The following is a 19,495-nucleotide window of genomic DNA, read 5'->3' as shown; positions in this document are numbered from 1 at the left end:
AGAATATTTATGCAGATATATAATTGATATCTTATAAATGACCGGATCAACCATCGGGAAAAGCCTTCTTAAACAAAAACATTATTCAAGAATTAGTGAGAACTCATTCTGACAGGTGGGTGGAGGGGTCAGACAACATTGCACGAAGCAGTCATTATCCCACACTATCCCAGTGGATGATCCCATAACTTTCCTTACCACATAAAATCCAGTGTGGGGTGGTCTTTTTTGGGAGGGTGGGGGCAAGTAGCTGTGTTGCGCAAGAGTACCAAATTAGCTTTAATCGTACAACCTGAATTTGCTGGCATGTGATTCAATCCCAACCAGAAAACAGAAAATCTGGATGCACTCTAGCACAGTGGCTGTTCCTAAGTGTGATGCAAGATTTTGAGTGCTTCCATCATAAAAGATGACTCAAAAGGACCCATTTATCAGTTCCCTGTTTGTAACCAGCAATGCTGGATAGAAGTTCTGCAGCCTTCCATGCTGCAACTGGGTGGGATTACATTAGTGGTCTCCCTCCACCCATTCCTTTAGAAAGGGGGGTGGAGAGAGAGAGTGATAGAGATTGAGGATGCTGTATTGTTTAAGGAACCAGCAGCAGAGACCCAAAAGAAAAGAGCTAGTGACCCCACACTGACCCCAACACAACCCTAACGCTTGTCAGAAAGCTGATTTCTGTTGTTTGCCTCTTGAGCTCGCTGACTTTGGTGTGTAGATTACAGGTACAAGAACAATGGGGATTGTTCTGCCCAACAATGCTCCTTGCTCTACACCACTCAGTCACTTGAGATAGCCTCCCCCCCTCCCCCAATTAAGCGCCACTCTCTTCTAGCCTTGTCCCTTTCCAAACTCTCCCAATTTAAATGTGCCTGCTTCCCCATCTCTCGTCCCTCTCCATTATCCTGCTTTGCTTTTGTGACAAACCTCTGGTCCACCCAACAAGTTATAAAATGACCAAAGACTTGCCATAAACACAGATGGGGGAGAGCAGGAGACAGGCAGTGAAAGTTCCCCTCTGGGTGTCCCCTTTTTTATTGTGCATCCATGATGATTTGTGCCCACGATGGCATCAGGAAGGTTTAAAAAAACTGTTGTTCCAAGGGACACTGCCTCTTGACAGTGGAGGCAGAGCATAGCCCCTGTGGCTAGCAGCCATTGGTGGCAGCCTTATCCTCCATCATTTTGTCTAATCCTGTTTTAAAGGTAAAGGGACCCTGACCATTAGGTCCAGTCGCGGCCGACTCTGGGGTTGCGGCGTTCATCTCGCTTTATTGGCCGAGGGAGCTGGCGTACAGCTTCCGGGTCATGTGGCCAGCATGACTAAGCTGCTTCTGGCGAACCAGTGCAGCACACGGAAATGCTCTTTGCCTTCCCGCTGAAGCGGTACCTATTTATCTACTTGCACTTCGTGCTTTCAAACTGCTAGGTTGGCAGGAGCAGGGGACCAAGCAATGGGAGCTCACCCCATCGCAGGGATTCTGTAATAAACGAAAATCTGCCCTTATTCCCTTATGGGGGACACAAGAGCCCTTCTAGTGTCTAGGTTCTCCATCGGTCGGAGAAAAGAACAGAGGCCAACCAGAGAATATTGAGAAGCAAAGCAGCTCGTAAGCCTGATCTTTATTGAACTGTTGCAACAGGGTGCTCCCCTCACACGCAGGAAAGGAATGGGACCCAGAACCCAGGTGTGCCTGCCCTTATATAGACATTTTAAATTGCCCGCCCTAGAGTCCAAGACCACCCCCCAGAAACATCATACATACATCACAAAAGGGGTGTACCTCAAGACCACCCCCCAGACACATCATGCCTACATCACAGAAATCTGAGTGCATTGTTAATCTCCTGTCATTGTTTATCTCCTGTCTGGCAGGTTGCCTGTTAATGCTTACTTGATTGGATACTCTGGGGAGCCTGGCCAGTATTTTGTAGTGACAAATACTTATTTCCTGAGCCAGGTCACAGGCTCACCCTATTCATACACAGATATACCCTTTTGTGAATGGAAAGACAATGGGGAGGCTTTTCCATTTTCCTTTGACCTTGCAGAGAAAACGTTTGGTCAATTTGGGAACCAAAATGGTTCCAGGACTGCCCTCCTGTGCTGCCTCAGACATGTGGCCCATACATTTGTGTACGTGTTTGCATATATTTATATATATATATATATATAAATATATATATATATGCTTTCGTAGATTTTCACGGGTACAGGAATGCAGGTTTTGGTGTCTTCCCGTGTAAAAGTTGGGGTGTCTAGGCGACGTTTCGACGAGGTCTCACTCGTCATCTTCAGGCTGGTGCTTTCGGCTTCTTGTTACTGGAACAGAGCAGGATCTCAGTGTTTGAGTTCCTATAAATACTGTTGAGGGGGTGTGGTGTATAGCCTCCAATGTTCTGGGCAGAGAGGAAGTTCCCAGGCTAGTGTGCCTTTTCTTCTTTTGTTCCTTAATTACTTGAGGGATATCTTGAGTGATTTCTTGAGTGATATCCTGAGTACCACTTAGGTGGGTCATTAGGTGTGGATTAGTTGCTAAAGTCTTTGTGTCTTGACCTCTTGAACTTTGTGAAGAGTTTTTCTGAGAAGATGGCTGTACTGCACTTAGTTGTGCTCTGGCTTGGCTTCGTGTATAGGGGCGAGCTGTGGTTTTGTGGCCTGTGTCAGCCAGATCTGTGTAGGGATTGCAGGGGGGTGCAGCATCCGGAGGTGCCACCATGGTTTGGCTACTGGATGGTGTCTGTAATTTATCTGTGGAGAGGGTCTGGGTTTGGGTCTGGTGTGGTTGATTGGTGATAGCGTTCTGTGTGCCTCTGGATCTGGTGTCAGTTTTTGTGGGGAGGGCTAATTTCCAGATGTCTGGCAAGCGGGATGTGTCGTCACGCTTGTTCATGTTGTGAGGGTGTTTCTCTATCTCGATGGCTTCCATGATTATTCTCTTGTGGTGATGTTCCATGTTAAAGAGCAATTTGGAATCTGCAAAATTAATTTCGTGTCCTGTTTCTTTCATGTGTTGGAAAAGAGAGGAAGTTTTTTCTTCTTTTTTGACGGCATTCTTGTGTTCTGCGATACGTGCATTTATTCGTCTGTTTGTTTGTCCAATGTACGTGGCTGGGCAGACTTTGCAGGGTATTTCATAGACCCCTTGGTTTTCCAACTGGATTTTATCCTTGGGGTTTCTGAGGATATTGGCTATTTTTTGGTTGGTGCAAAAGGCTGTTTTGATATTGTGTTTATGGAGGATTTTGCTAATTTTATCTGTAGTGCCCTTGATATACATCCCGCTTGCCAGACATCTGGAAATTAGCCCTCCCCACAAAAACTGACACCAGATCCAGAGGCACACAGAACGCTATCACCAATCAACCACACCAGACCCAAACCCAGACCCTCTCCACAGATAAATTACAGACACCATCCAGTAGCCAAACCATGGTGGCACCTCCGGATGCTGCACCCCCCTGCAATCCCTACACAGATCTGGCTGACACAGGCCACAAAACCACAGCTCGCCCCTATACACGAAGCCAAGCCAGAGCACAACTAAGTGCAGTACAGCCATCTTCTCAGAAAAACTCTTCACAAAGTTCAAGAGGTCAAGACACAAAGACTTTAGCAACTAATCCACACCTAATGACCCACCTAAGTGGTACTCAGGATATCACTCAAGAAATCACTCAAGATATCCCTCAAGTAATTAAGGAACAAAAGAAGAAAAGGCACACTAGCCTGGGAACTTCCTCTCTGCCCAGAACATTGGAGGCTATACACCACACCCCCTCAACAGTATTTATAGGAACTCAAACACTGAGATCCTGCTCTGTTCCAGTAACAAGAAGCCGAAAGCACCAGCCTGAAGATGACGAGTGAGACCTCGTCGAAACGTCGCCTAGACACCCCAACTTTTACACGGGAAGACACCCGAGGACACCAAAACCTGCATATATATATATATATACACACACACAGTATATATATAATATGACCTTAGTTTTTTATTTCAATTCGAACTGCCAACCTTCTGATCAGCAAGCCCTAGGCTCTGTGGTTTAACCCACAGTACCACCCGCATCCCTATCCTGTTTTAAAGCCATCCAAATTGGTGACTATCACTACATCTCTTTGGAGCAAATCCCAGAGTTTTAACTATGCACAGTGTGAATAAGTATTTCTTTTGTCTGTCCAGCATTTAACTTCATTGGATGGCGCAAAGTTCTAGTGTTTTGAGAGAAGGAAAGCTTTTCTCTATATTCACTTTTCTCATACCGTGAAAATTTTTATACACCTCTGTTATGCTGCCTCTGACTTGTCTCTTCTCTAAACTAAAAAAGCCCAAATGCTGCAACCTTTCTCCCCATAGGGGTTCCTCATCTTGGTTGCCCCTTTCTGAACTTTTTCCAAACTGTGCACAGTCTTCTAAATGTGGGCATGCCATGGATCTGTCCAGCACTGTGTTCTCACGGTGGCCAGCAAACAGCAAACAAAACCCGAATGCAATAGCACTCTGCTCACCTGCAACTCCCAGCAACACAAGACCAGCATTTACGAGATTTCGTAAATGCTGGTATAACAAACAGTTTCTATTACTGAGTTCCCTGTTGTCTGTTTTTGATTGTAAGCTTCTTGCAGGCAGTGGACTACTTCTGGTTATGTCACTTTTGTTATGTCGTCATTTACTCTGAAATGTACTATAAACAGCAAACATTGCAAGTGCTTATAACAGTGTTTGCTGGGGAAACACGTAATTCTCATAATTCTCTCTCCCCGCATTTCCTTACCTGACATTTTGCTTGGTGGGGAAGAGCTGGGTTGCGCATGATGGGGGGAATTGTGGGAGAGCAAAAGGTTCATGCTGTGAGGTTGGCCTGTGCTGTAAGCATCCATAGCCAGCTTCTGACGAAAAGCCTCCTCTTTCCTCCGGTTCGCAAACCAGTTGTAGACCCGGACTTCTGTCACCAAATTCGAACCCAGTCCATGTGCTTTAGAGGGGGACACGCCCCGCTGGTGGCATTCTGCCCTAGGAGGAGAAGAATAAAGAGAGCTCATTGGAAGAGCTTGCAATAAAAGCCTTCCGTAGGCAACCAGAGCTATCCTGGCACTGCTGGATCAGGCCAGTGGTCCACCTTAGTTCAGCATCCTGTTCTCACAGTGGCCAACCAAATACCTATGGGAAGCCCACAAGCAGGACCTGAGCACAACAGGATCCGTCCTTCCTGTGGTTTCCAGCAAACTGGCATTCAGAAGCATGCTGCCTCCAGCAGTTGAAGCACCTTAAAGACTTAATGAATTTATTATGGGATAGGCTTCTACAGATGACAGATTCCACTGGCGTTCAGAAAACCTTATGAGGACTTAATGGGGGTAACAGTGGTTGTCTAGATGCTGCTGATGTGTTACAAGTTGAGCTGATTTCTTATGAGCTCAGAACTAATATTATGAGGCACTTGTAACAGTTTAGTGTGGCAGCACCTACACTTTGAAACTCCCTGCCTATTGACATCAGGCTGTACTCCTTCCGGCACCTGCTAAAAAACCGTTTTCGTTCAGGGAAACCTATAGAGACATGTAAAAGCTGAAATGTGCTTTACTCTGTTTTTAGCTTAGCTCTTGGTTTTACTTATATTTAGGATTGCACACAAGCACACATTAGTCTTTTATTGACTTTTTTTAAAAAAATAAACTACTTAGAATTTTGATTTACAGTCAATTGGTATATAAATTTTGCCACATAAATAAACAAAAGTCTCATCATTCCTGAACACTGGCCACACTCAAGAGGGACTTATGAGAGCCGAAAACCCAAGGTGCAAGTCAAGCTTTGCACAGCAGGAGAGGGTACTTTGCTTCTATCAATTGCATCGCCTGGGCCCATCTTCTCTACCCCTCAGAGCAATCTGAGCATCAACAGGAACACCAGCTGAACAAAGCAAAAATGATCCAAAGCAGTGCTGGTCGGTGCCCATTGGACAGGCAGAGGGGACCAATTCTAGTTTGGTCTCCATCATCCTCCCTGTTGAGTTATACAAGGGTGACACTGAGACTGCGGAGGAGGAAGATGACAGCCAGTCTCAGCCCCATGCCTGATGATTAGTAAGGGGGCAGGCGAGTTGGGGGCTGGCTGAGGGCAGACTGGGATTGGTAGGGCAGTTCTCCCAAATAGGCCAGCCTCCACTTCACAAAGGACTCTCAGGAATCCATATAGATCCATCAGCCTCCAAGGTGGGACGTTCTGATAGGTTTCCTGCAGAAGGAAATTAACATGCTTGTATAAAACGTGGCCTTCCTTTTAAGCCATGTTATTACAGAAAAGAGAGACTCTGAATAAAATAAGTACTATAACAGGTTGGTGTTTTTAATTTAAGACAAATTTTAATTTGCCTGCCTGTTGAGATCAAGGAGGCATCATCACAGGACTCTTTCTGGCTCCTGCTAAAAACTTTCTTGTTTACACAAGTTTACCTGGATGCTTAGAACAGGCATAGGCAAACTCCCGCCCTCCAGATGTTTTGGAACTACAATTCCCATCATCCCTAGCTAACAGGACCAGTGGTCCTGGCTTAGAAGGTTGAAGTTTCATTTGTTTTAGCAATTGAACTTTTTATGTTTTGAAGTGTGGCTGTAAATTTTTCTTGATTTCCTTGTTTTATCTTTTTGCAAAATGCTTTTAGGGGTTGTTTTTTTTGCAGTCAAGCATTGTATAAATCTTATGAAATACAGTAAATAAATATTTGTTTGCTTAAATCATCATAGTTATCACCATCATCTTGAAAAGGCTACATGGGAACTTGTGCGGATAAAATGAAAGTACAAAAACACATTCAAAATATTTCTGAAACTGCTCCAGGTATAATAGTGATGTAAAAGTTTGTTATTCACCACGAACCTTTTCCAGCACATATTTTTAAAAAGCATAAACACATGCCTATGAATGCTTCTGGGACCTTCTAGCCCCCCCCAAAGGGTGTGGGTATATAAACCTCTCCCTTTTGCATGGCTGAAATACAATGTAAAATGTAGGGATCATACCATTGCTCTGCCCAGGTCTACAGTAGAAACTGGTTGCACATCGCCAAATGTTGCCCTCAATAAAATATTGCCACTTTACTGGAAAAAGTTGCTCAACTCAACACTAGGAGCTCAACCGTTTTATTTAATCCATTTCAATATTGTATTTTTATATCGTCATAATCTGGCCTGGGGCCATTTTTGTAAAGGGCAGCTTGGAAATCCCAATAACCAGATTATATTTTTCTTTCAGCCGCCTACAAAACTGGGGGCCATTATACATCTCTTGTGGAGGCCCCGTTAACTACGAACCCCCCAGTTTTGGATCCCCTCCAAACCTGTGCCAAAGTTTTGCAGTGAAAACCCCACATTTGGACACAGGTTTGGAGGGGATCCCTAATTTGGGGGTCCGTCCTTAATAAGCTTCCTCAGGGACTGAATTTAACTTGGTGGAGGGCTGAATCTCACACTTCTGCAAGCCTTACCCTCTTCCCCGTATTTTTTTCCTCTCCGTTGTTGACTTATTCTAGATGGTGAGAATACCAGGTTCTTTTTCCTTTGACACAGGACGTGCCAGACACTTCACACAATGGGGGTTAACGAAAACAATGCAGGCTTTGCCCTCTGCCAACAACTAATTAGAAGCAAGACAGGGGGGAAGACGCCTTTGTCTTTTGTGCAGGGTTTAAGTTTTAGGCGTTTATTTCCCCCCCTTATTTCTGTTTACCTGTTGCACTCCTCAACCAGGGCCTCCCTTTCCTCCTTGTTGGGGTTCTTTTGCCGGTCATAGGCCTGGTACAAGATCTGCTGCGAAGCGGGGCCCCACTTGAACCGGTTCCGCCTCATCTTCTTGCTGGGCGTTTCGGCGCAGGGGTCGTCCAGCTGACCCACCCCCTGGCTTTGCTGGTTGAACTCTGGAAAGAGAAACAGCAGCTGATCTTGACTGCTTTTGTCTGTCATATTTCCCGAACCCTGGACTGTCTGGTTGAATTCTGAAAAGAGAAAGGAGCAGATTTTGATCGGGCCTATAGCCGCCGCCACTCAACAAGAAAACCTTCATTGCACAAGAGTAAACTTCACTTCATGGAAGCCAGACAGTCTGATCAAGCTTCTCCTATATGCATAGCTGTCAACGTTTCCCTTTTTTTAAGGGAAATTCCCTTATTCCGAATAGGATTCCTCGCAAGAAAAGGGAAAAGTTGACAGCTATGCCTATATGATGCAGTTTGCTGAGGCAAACTAGGCCCGCATCTGGGGCAAGGGTAGCTTTAACATTAGGGTTGCATATTTCAAACAGTGAAAACCCAGACAGAAAAAAATTGGTGGCCTGGCAACCTCTGAATGTTATTGGACTACAACTCCCATCAGCCCCAGTGGACAGGAATGATGGGAGCTGGAGTCCATCCATTCCTGGAGGGCACTGCCCTTGGCTACTCCCCTGACGTGCTTTTGAATTGCTAGGTTAAGTGTGGGGAGAGCAGGCAACAACCCCTCTGGAGATCTTATTTGGCCCAAGGGACTGCAATTGCTTCCCACTACAAGAATTACGATCCTCCATTTTGTACAGATTGTGTGATTAAGGAAACACGTCGAGCTTTTAAAAACCTCTTTTCAGTGAAGGAAGGCACATGATGGGCCCATTTCTTTGAACGTGCTACAGTGAGTTGGTGGGCTGGGAACCTGCTTTCAAGCAGAGAAGCAGCAGATGGGAGCAATCTGCAGGAATATTTCTGTGGAGTTGCAGCCCCAATGTCTCCCTGTTTCAAAATAGGGAGACATTGTGGCTACAGAGTGAAGGGCTTTTAGTAAACGATGGAAGTGGTGAGCATACTAGTTTCTGACAAAAAAAATAAATGGGGAGAACAGTGCCTCTACATTTTACCTCATAGGTGCAAATGCTAGAAACTTTTTTAAAAATGAAAACTGGGAATCTGGGGGTTATGTTTCATCAGGTCGGGGACTGCCCCCTTACCCGCCCCATGTATATCCATGAACAGAAGGGAATCCTTAATCCTTCTTGGGATTCACCGCCCCCCAAAGCTATTTTTCTTCCACTCCAAGCTCACATTGAGATGATCCCAGCTAAAAGAAAAAGTAGCCTCCCCATCCCCCAGGTGTTTTTTTCCCTTGAAAATTGCTCAGTGGCAGCCCACGTTCAAAGGCCCAGGCTAGACATATAGTTCTTCCACCCCAATACAAGCAATGCTGAAATGTTTAAACTTCAATCTAGCGAGGGACAAATAGCTCAAAAAGGCTCCAGTGTGCTTATTGTTTATTTGTTCATTTAGAGAATTCCCCGCCCTTTCGTTAAAAAAAATCCCCCTGGCAGCTGAATAATAATAATGATAAAAGACATACAATAAATACCCTTTGTTTGTAGGCAGTAACTGTATTTTCTTAGCTATTAGCCATGGCAAAATTGTTTGTAGGTAATAACTGTATTTTCTTAGATATTAGCCATGACAAAATAGAAAGCAAAAAGCTAAACAAACAAAAGTTTAAAAATTTCAATACAAGAGACATAGAAGAGCAGAATACTGTAATAAAATCTGGCTGAGCCAATAAAAGCAACTTCTTCAATATGCTAGGAAATTTTAAAAAGACATTAGATTTGGTGCCAAGCAAACCTCCCTGGGGAGAGAATCCTACATTTGGGACCACCAGCTGTACCCCCCCCCCTTGTATGCAGAATGCCCTCTCTCAATCCAGAAGTAGCAGGAGACTAGAGGAAGTTGACTACCAAACCAGGGCTTGTGTGTAAGAAGCAGGCAGCTGATCTCAAGTTAAGCCCTTTAGGTCAGGGATGGAGAACATCTGTAGCCCTCCAGATGTTCATGGACTCCATCTCCCATCAGCTCATCCAACAGAGTCAGTGGTCAGGGCAAGCCCACACAGAAGGGGAAGCCGGGAACACTTGCCCCGGGCCTTGGAGGGCTATGCCACACTTATGTTGTCATGCCAAGAACACCCCATGGCTCCTTGCCGCCCCAGGTCTCAGACAAGCCCTGGAAGGGGCCTAGCTTCAGGCTATAATTCTGTGTATGTTTAGGTCCCATCTGCGCTAGAATTTTAATGCAGTATCATACCAGTTTAAATTGCTGTGGGCCCCAAGTAGGGGTCCTTATGTAGCCAAAATCCACACAGAAGAAGCCGACTTGGAAGGACCCAAGTTTTGCACAAGTTCAAAATATTTGCGGCGGGAGATCTCAGTGAAAACTGATAATCCTAAGTGGGCACAGAATACTGACTGACTGTGAGAGGGGCAGAAAAGCAGGAGGTGGAAAGGATTGTCTGGTTTAGGGTAGGACTGCCTGGCTGCCTGTTACCCTCAGTAGGAGGAGATGCCACAAACTACCGTAACCAAAAGCTACGACAAACTGCAGTGGCATTCACAACATAATGTGAAGTCATGGGTTTTGTTTTACCAGTTGGTTCAAGCAAACTGTGAGTTGTCTCACAGATGAGCAAACAAACCAAGGTGTGTTTCGCCAGAGCTTTTTGATTTCCAGCTGCTCTTGACAAGCATTTGAGGTGACTGCCCCAGCAAGCCACACTTTTTCAAGGCTTGGGCTCCGATGTGTAACAAACCATGGTTATAAGCCATCAGCAAGCCATGGTGTTTGAGCAGAGGCTAAATGGGCCACCAGTCAAGGCCACCACAGGATCCTACACTGAAGATCGTATGAATCAGGGAGTTGCACTTGAATGACTTCCAAGGTCCTGTCTAACTCTGTATGTCTTTAGAGAGGTTGGTCTTAGCCCCTCGGCCCACCAACACGCTAATCAAGTTTTGAGTTTGAATTGCCTGTAAGGTTGACATTTTCTCTCTCTGGGCTTGCCTACACCACAGAAAAATGTGGATTTGCACCAACCTCTTTCCCCATTAATTTAGGGACATCAATATGATGTCCTCCCCATCTCAGCGTTATCCCAGATCTCTCCCCGCTTTAAATGTGGGTCTTTTGATCTTTGGAAATTCTGAAACAGCCAGGATTCTAAAATCTTGCATTTAAAATGGGGATGAGTCCTGGAAGACTCTGGAATGATGTTCCCATTTTGGTCTCGTGTGGACAAACTCTCTTTCTCTTTCTTGTAGGCTTCAATAGCACACGAGAAATTCAGAAGGTTAAGCTTTTTCCTGCATGTTGAAAACCTGAGCTGCTATATTTCTGCCTTTCGTGTGGCTGTTTAAATGCTCAGAAATTTTGCCAAGATAAAAAGAAAAGAGGTGGGGTTTTTTTTAGGATGGGGCAAGAATCTTATACGTGTTGGCTAATTGAGAAGCTCTGATCTACCTCAGATCTATTCATCAAAAACAGTGATAATTATACTTTGCAATACCTCCTTGGTATCTTGTGCCCTGCTTAAACCTGGTGCCATAAAACAAAAGAAAGCAAAACAAAAGTCAACCAGTTTATCTTTGGATGTGTCAGAACGCAACCAGCTAATTGGATCACTCTGTCCTCATGACATTGTCCTCCCCAAGGCAATCATGCTGCATTTTGACACAATAGCCTATTTAAATTTACTCAGATCTCTGTAGACAAGCCTGGAAGGTAATTCTACCAGAGAAGAAAGCCCAGGTCGCTCTTCCGGTGCCACAATGACAAACAACAAAAACAAAATGAAACGTTTGTGTATGGGATTGGTGGGGGGGGCGGGGGAGAGCAGAGATGACAGAAACCCAACTTTTCAGATGGGAGGTGACAGAATATGTGGCACAATCCTATAAACAGCTACACAAAACTAAGTCCCACTGAGCTCAACGGGGCTAATGCCCAGATAAGTGATAACAAGATTATCTTAGCCTCAGCTCCCTGATCAATAGGGTAGGTGAGGCTCTGTGATAGAGCACTCAGACGCTTTTGTCCTTTGTCTGCAGATCACGGTGGAGCAGGATGAAGTGTGGTTCTCCAAATACTGTTGGACTAACTCTCCCTTCACATTGGCCATGCTAGCTGGGGGATGATGGGAGTTGTAACCCCTGAAATTGAAGGGTAGCCTAGGAAGCTGCCTTAATACTGAGTCAGACCAATGGTCTGTCTAGCTCAGGGGTCAGCATACTTTTTCAGCAGGGGGCGGGTCCACTGTTCCATGTAAACTCATGTAAAAACATGCTGATTCGCAGGCCGGATTAAGAAGGCGATTGGGCCGGATCCGGCCCCCGGGCCTTAGTTTGCCTACCCATGGTCTAGCTCACTATCATCCATGCCAAGGGTAGCCATCATGGTATAGCCCAGATGTTTTGGACTAACTACAACTCTCGTCGGCACAAGCCAGCATAGCCAATGGTCAGGGATGATGGGAGCCATAATCAATATTGGCTACCCCTGGTCTACTTAGAATCGTAGAATTGTAGAGTTGGAAAGGAGACAGAGGGTCATCTTAATCCACACCCCTGCAATGTCAAACACATGGTCCTCCCATTGGAAACCATACCAAACCTTGCTTAGCTTTGCAAATGTGCTAGAACATTTCCTAATCTTGCCTGGAGATGCTGCAGATTGGGACCCTATGGCTGGAATAAAAACCCCATAATCTCTGGTTACTGGCTACATTGGCTGGGGTTAACAGAAGAAGAGCCCTGCTGGATCAGGCCCATCTAGCCCAGCATCCTGTTCTCACAGTGGCCAACTAGATGCCCCAATGGGAAGCCCACAAGCAGGACCTGAGTGCAACAACACTATTCTCCTCACTTGGGGTTCCCAGCAATGGGCATTCAAAGGCACATTGCCTCAGGCAGTGGAGGTAGGGTGCAGTCAACGTAGAACATCCTTCTGTGGTGATGGAACTGCAGCAGCTCAACCGCATGGCAAGTGCATGTCAACAGGTCACCAGCTTGGAACGCACTCTCTTGTCAAGTTACACAATGTGGATGCATGCACACAAACACACACAACAACATGCAAAAAAAAATTATACTTACGCCGGAGAATCTCCCTCTGCTTCCGGACGTACCACGTATAGAGAGCCGCCCGCTTCTGCGTTTTCATGGGCGTCCCCTTGTTGAGATGTTGCGAGAGATGGGACTGATTCAGTCCAGTGACATCCACCACCTCCCTCTGGGGGATGTTGTGTTGCTGCATGTAACCCTTGATCATCTTTGCCGCTCGCCAAGGGTCCTCGCTAAGAAAGGGGGGAAATGACAGTTAACCACCGCTCTGTGGAAGGCACTAGAAGAAAACGTTTTAGGCATGTAAAATGTCTGGTGTGTTGAGGATCAAAAAGTAGGGTGGGGAGTTATGCTTTTTCCCTTGAGGGGAAAGTATATTTGGGGTGGTTCTAAAATATTTGCCGCTTGAGGCTGAATAGCAAAATGGCATGGTTTCCCCCGCCCCCAGCAAAGGCACCCAGGCCAAAGAGCTGTTTGACAGTGCAACGGACTCCCTCAGGATGTTGTGGACTCTCCTTCCTTGGAGGTTTTTAAGCAGGGATTGGATGGCCATCTGTCATGAATGCTGTAGTTGAAATCCCTGAATTGCAGAGAGTTCCCCATACCTCTCAGTAAAAATGCAACAACAACAACAAATAATTTCATGTCACCCAAAGCATCTGCCCTAGGCAAGCCACTTCACAATGCCTAATGGCAGGGCCGGTCAGAAGCTGACTAGAAGCCATGATGCAATGATGCAGTTATTTGTGTTTTGACTTTTATAAAATGAATCATACAGCTACTCTGGGAAATTCTAGATACACATTACTGGTTCTAACTGGAAATCACTCCAAGGCTGACTCAAGTGTGTGAAGACGACGCAGAACACTCACAGCCTGAAATTTCACCTCAGATGTGATGGCCTCCCGTTTGCTCTGCTCTCAAGGGCTGGCCTCTGTTGTGAGGTAAAACTTCATGCCCTCATTTTGAGGGAGAAATGTAGAAATTGCCTCTACCTTCCTGATTTTTTAAAAAATCACTGGAGCGTGTTGAGTTACTCATGGACCAAATTACAGGTCTCTAGGACATGTGGAAGTAGTCTAATAATATTGGCATCCCATAAGAGAGTGGCATTTTAATTTCACACATTACCCCACACTGGGCATTGCAAAATGACCACTCACCACTATTACCAATATGAAGTCCAGAACAGGGGGCAGTATTTGGGGCTCTGGGGCTCCAGTAGATGCCTGAGGGTGGCCAGATTCATCTTTGCGATGAATCCACAGCTGAGCAGGACGTTGAAGCTTCAACAGGTGGACAAAGTGCTTCTTTGTGGGAAGGGGGGCATAAATAAGAGTATCCACAGTCTGCACTCAGTGTGGAAATTAAATGTAAACTCCTCTGGCCTTCAGTCCCCTCACAAGTACCCCACACCAAAAAAATTATCCTGCCACATTATTCTTTTAAAAGACCAATATGGCTGTACATCTGGAGTTTGTCACTAACCAACTGAAAATGTTGCCTCTGAACATTTTCTCACTCTACCAGGGAGTGCACAGTTGACAGTGGCAACTTTTCTTACAAAACCACACCACTTTGCGATCTCTTTTCTTGCCTTGTCTACCCAGAGTTATTGGATGGAAGTCAGGCCCTTTGCTGAGTCACAGAAACGTACGATAGCTACATGCACGAGGTCAGGAAAACACAGCGATCCTCCGACAAACATTGGAAGTTGCCCAATCACAGGCGGCTCGCGGGTTTGTGGTTTCGGATAAGTTTTGTCACAGAGTTTACCTGCCCTGCTCTCCCGCCCTCAGCGTCTCAGCCATCTTCACAACAAGGGCAGGCAAATAAAACCCCACAACATCCTCCCAAGAAATATGCCAAGAATTTATTCTCCTGGATTATAAAAAACACACACACCCTGGCTCTCCGGATTAAGAAAATCTATCTTAACTATATCTGCACTCGCATACAAAGGGGATTCTGCCCAGCCAGGCATTCTTCCTCCAAAATCTGCCCTTTCCCTCAGTACCCCCCATCGCCTGTCTCATATCTGTTAAGGGTTCCTTGAGATCAGTAGGGGGGTGTTTGTGGGTACATTCTACAATACGTTTTCGACCAAATAATTGAGCATTTGTGGTGGATTTATTCTGTTTTTGTTTGTGCCGTGGGGCTTCTCTAGTGGTACATCCCATTACTGCTGTCTGGAAGGGCTACAACGCAACAAAAGCAGAGCAAAAATAAACCAGAACATAGTGGTACCTCAGGTTACATACGCTTCAGGTTACATACGCTATATTTGCTTGTCCTAAATGCATTCTAATTCCCCAACGCCACCCATTATTTTTAATGATCTTGATCTGCTGAAGACCAGAGAGTAGTTTGTAGAAAAGAAGGGAAAGAACAGAATATATTGTTGAGATGATATTTTCTAAATTGCTTTGGGAAGTAGTAGATTAGTGGCTTTTAGAGCTGCTTGTCCTTTCCAAAATAATATTCCAATCCTTCCTTCCTTCTTGAGTAAATTATATACAGTGATACCTCGGGTTACATATGCTTCAGGTTACATACACTTCAGGTTACAGACTCCACTAACCCAGAAATAGTGCTTCAAGTTAAGAACTTTGCTTCAGGATAAGAACAGAAATCGTGCTCCGGCGGTGCGGCAGCAGCAGGAGGCCCCATTAGCTAAAGTGGTGCTTCAGGTTAAGAACAGTTTCAGGTTAAGAACAGACCTCCGGAACAAATTAAGTACTTAACCCGAGGTACCACTGTATTGACGGTATCAGAAAGCAATGGGATTTCAGGAGGCAGTTGCAGGATATGTGTTGTTTGGCAACGAAGCAGCAGGCACAAACAGCGTTGTAAAGCGGGACTGTGTTGGACTGACCCTAATATTAAAATGATCAGAAATACTGTAATCATGAACACACAATAAAAAGGGTGTCTGGAGGTATCCCAAGTTACAAAGTGCCTCTAGACTCTGTTACTTTTTCTTCAGCAGGCTAACAGCACTGTTCTTACTAACCAGTAACAAAACGTCGTTGTATGAAGTGTTTCTCCCACACCCAAGAATCCTAAGAACTGTAGTTTACCCCTCACAGCTACAATTCCCAATATTCTTTGCAGGGCGAGGGAATGTGATCTAAATGTGCTTTTAATTGTATGGTGTTTATGGAGCTTCTGCCAGCCATACCTTCCTCCACGGTACTCCAATCTGCTCCCCTTCCCCTCCAGTTCTTCATTTCCCTCCCATCCACATTGCTATGAGTCCCAAAGTGCTGCAAGGCTCAGGAGTGGAGTGCCAGACCTTAAGACAGATGACGGAGGATGGGGAACAGGAGGATGAGACCAGGGTGGAATCTAGACACATATTAAAAAAACGTTCTGAAAATGATTTTTTAGAAGCGTTTTTAAAAATACATTGAATTTTCCATAAGGCTCACCATCACCATCTAGTGTCACATTGTATATTGCATGTAAAACACACTTCAAACGTTTTATTTGCAGCTATATAGCTGAGTCCCAGGAAAGAGGCTGGAGGAGGCATGTACTTCCCCCTTTCCTGGATAAAGCTTGTCCTTGCTGAGGAACCAGGACTCCCATCTCCCCTCTTCCCTCATGGAGACATGAGCCAGCTACTGAATCCACGGAAGGTGCCAGCCAACCACTCGGGCTGGAGGAACCAGAGTCAGAAACCCTGGAGAGATGCTGCCAATCAGTGTGGGCAATACTGAACAAGACATATTAATGGTCTGACTCAGCTACCTGTGTTCCTAACATAGTGAGCAAGGTTTCCTGAGTTCCTGCGAAAGGCGTTATTATAATACTGTACTGTTATTACTTCTGGTTTATTATTATGAACCAACAAGGTACCTGAAAGCTTAATAGCAATAACAACTTGTTACATAAAACAGTGAGGTGGTCAGGCCAATGTCCCCACTGTGGAAGGACGTGTGGATCCAGAATTGGCCTCCACAGTCACTTACGGACTCATTGTTAAAACCGTGTTTATGGAAGACAATCTTACTCGGCTACGAGTGATTGCAGAAGAAGAAGAAGAAGAAGAAGAAGAAGAAGAAGAAGAAGAAGAAGAAGAAGCGTACACTTTGAAAGCACATTTATAGCATATTTTTCCCCTCCCCCAATACTGGGAAATGTAGTTTGTTAAGAGTGCTGGGAATTGTAGCTCTGGGTGTAAACTACAGTTCCCAAGATTCTTTTCAGTGTGTGTGCTTTAAATGTATGGTAGGTACGCTGTCCTAGATGCTCTTGAAGAATAATCGTATGTGTGATGAAACGTGTGTCCATACTCCCTAAATCAAGGATGGGTCTTCCAGGTGTTGGGCTACCTTCAACCCCAGCCAGCAGGACCAGCGATTACGATAACCATAGTCCAGCAGCATCTGTAGAGCCACGGGGTCACCGCCCCTACCCTAGGTGGCAAAATAAGTTCTCATGGGATGGGTATGTGCTTATTATTTTGTGCTCATCACACAGAGGGCCTGTGGGCAGGCCTGAACTAGGCTCCCTAAAGCCAGCCTCTTCTCCAGGTACAAAGGCTCCCTTTAAAGCAAACAGGGACCTGGTTGCAAAAGCCTCTTAGGGGCCATGGGATTGATGTTTTGTTTGTACAGGAGGGAAACTTTGCCCTGACACTGGAAACCCTGGAGCAGCTGGGGCGGGGACTCTGTGGGTCTTCTCCATTCAAAACTGCACCAGGGGAGAGGACTGAACCTGCAATGGCATCATGATTCAGGTTGTGTTTCTTCAGCTGAGGTCTACCTCTTCACCGCTCTTGGATATTCATTTGATCCAGGGGAGGGGAGCCTCTGGCTCAGAGGCTGGAAATGGGCTTCCAATTCTCTTTATCAGGCACGTAGGAGTCTCCGCAGCCCATGCCAGTCACTGGTCCACCTTGGGTGTTTTGTTTAGCTGGAATCTGTTCTTGATAATATCTCCTCCTTGCCCAGATGAGAGAAGTGCGTGGTTGTGCATGGGTAGGAACACCTGGTTTATTCATAGTTGGAATGTTGGCTATTCCACAAAGGTAAAAGCCACATCTCTCTTGCTCTGCCCACTTGCTCAGCCCATCAACTTTTTCTCTGGCCTCTCTCCACTATTGGGCATGTGGTCCCTGGAAAGCTGCTCACGAGAGAAAGCGGCCCTTGCGCCCCTCCCAGGTCAGCTAGCAAAAAAGTTAAGCAATCACAGTTAAACAGATTCAAAGAAAAACATTAAAATGAGAATATTAAAAGCAGTCAGCTGATTTTTTTAAAAAAATAGCAATCAGCACAAAAGCAATGTTAAGAAGATTTTAAAGCCGGGGTGGTGGTGTTGGAAGACGGAAGACATTACATTAAATATTTATACTGATTTTTAATGGCATTTTTATTGCTTCTTTTATGTCTTCTATTGTGTTTTGCAATAAAAGAAGCAATAAGAATACAATTGAAAATCATTCAACATCAAACACAGTCAATGGCAATCAACAGAAGACACAGAAAAACCCACCAAGAGACCCTAAGCAATTTTCAAATGGTCTGTGCAGGTAAAAAAAAGAGGAAGGAACCTGCTCTAATATTAATATAGGTTATAGGTCCCCAATGGACCAGGAGGTTGCATCTCTGGGTGGCCTTCAAACAGCAAACTTCTGTTTGCTTTTTAATTATGCACTGAAGACTGGTCTCTTTTGGTCGTCTGCTTTATGAGCCATGAGAACACACAATTTAGTCAAGTCACAAGAACTGTCATTACAGTCCACCACCCCACCCCTCCACCTCATGACCTAGGGGGTGGGGGAGTAAGAAAGAAACAGTTTTTAGGCTGAACAGCACCAGGTAAGCTATACTGTGACATCTCTGACTCAATCCAGTTCATAACCAGTCTGCACTCCTAATCAGCTATGGAAAATCACCTCTACACCAACACAGAAGGCAAAAAGACAAAAGAAACAGGTGATCAAGTAGGTGGGGAACCTCAGGCCCAGGAGTCAAATATGGCCTCTGGACCTCTCTGTCTGGCCCTCAATAAGTCTCTCCCCACACCTCACCCCCCACTAGCACAGTATTGCACCCAAAATCTTTTTTGCCTGTCCGGAATGCATCCTTGGACTGTGATAACGCCTCTCACTTGCCTGAATGAAAGATAGAGAGAGGGGTGGGAGTGTGTGTAGGAAACAGCCACTACTATACAAAGGTAATATTTACATTTGCTGCTTAGACCACTTTTACCTCTGGCCCCACCCACCACTGGCCCCTGCAAGGTTGATCAGTAGGGAATGAAGACCTAAGAGTGAAAAAATTACCCCAGTCCTGAATTACTGGGCTGGGTGGGAAAGGATCTGTTCTAAAACACAGGTCCTCCCCTACAAAACTACCCAAAATTATGTCCCAGGTGCACGATAATTCCTCAACAGTGTCTATTTTTGGTTGTTACATGTTTCAAAAGGGGAGGGAGAATAAAGACAACAATGTGTATAGAGACTGAGTTGGATTTCCACTCCCTTCCCTTCCTGTCCTTTCCCCCTTGTGTGTATCATCATCATCAGCCTGTGGGCAGGGACTGTCTTGATTTAATTCCTGCATTGAACTAGATGACCCATGGGGTCC

At 45.3% G+C, this 19,495-nt stretch overlaps 1 protein-coding gene across 3 annotated transcripts in view; it reads right to left on the bottom strand.

Moving 5' to 3' along the window:
* Nucleotides 1-19,495, bottom strand: part of HNF1B (HNF1 homeobox B) — a 60,015-nt gene that overhangs the window by 29,455 nt on the left and 11,065 nt on the right. For 2 of the 3 annotated variants that reach the window (XM_081890431.1, XM_081890430.1), the window contains exons 2-4: nucleotides 12,933-13,132; nucleotides 7,734-7,998; nucleotides 4,780-5,018 (exon numbers count right to left, since the gene is read on the bottom strand). In XM_081890431.1, coding sequence (XP_081746557.1) covers nucleotides 4,780-5,018; nucleotides 7,734-7,998; nucleotides 12,933-13,132 — 704 coding nt within the window. The remainder of the gene's footprint in view (nucleotides 1-4,779; nucleotides 5,019-7,733; nucleotides 7,999-12,932; nucleotides 13,133-19,495) is intronic. The other variant, XM_081890432.1, reaches the window with a different exon arrangement.

The sequence above is a fragment of the Podarcis melisellensis genome (genome assembly GCF_964234715.1).
Source record: "Podarcis melisellensis genome assembly, chromosome: 15".
Classification (NCBI taxonomy): domain Eukaryota; kingdom Metazoa; phylum Chordata; class Lepidosauria; order Squamata; family Lacertidae; genus Podarcis; species Podarcis melisellensis.
This window is presented reverse-complemented; position numbering and strand designations above follow the sequence as displayed.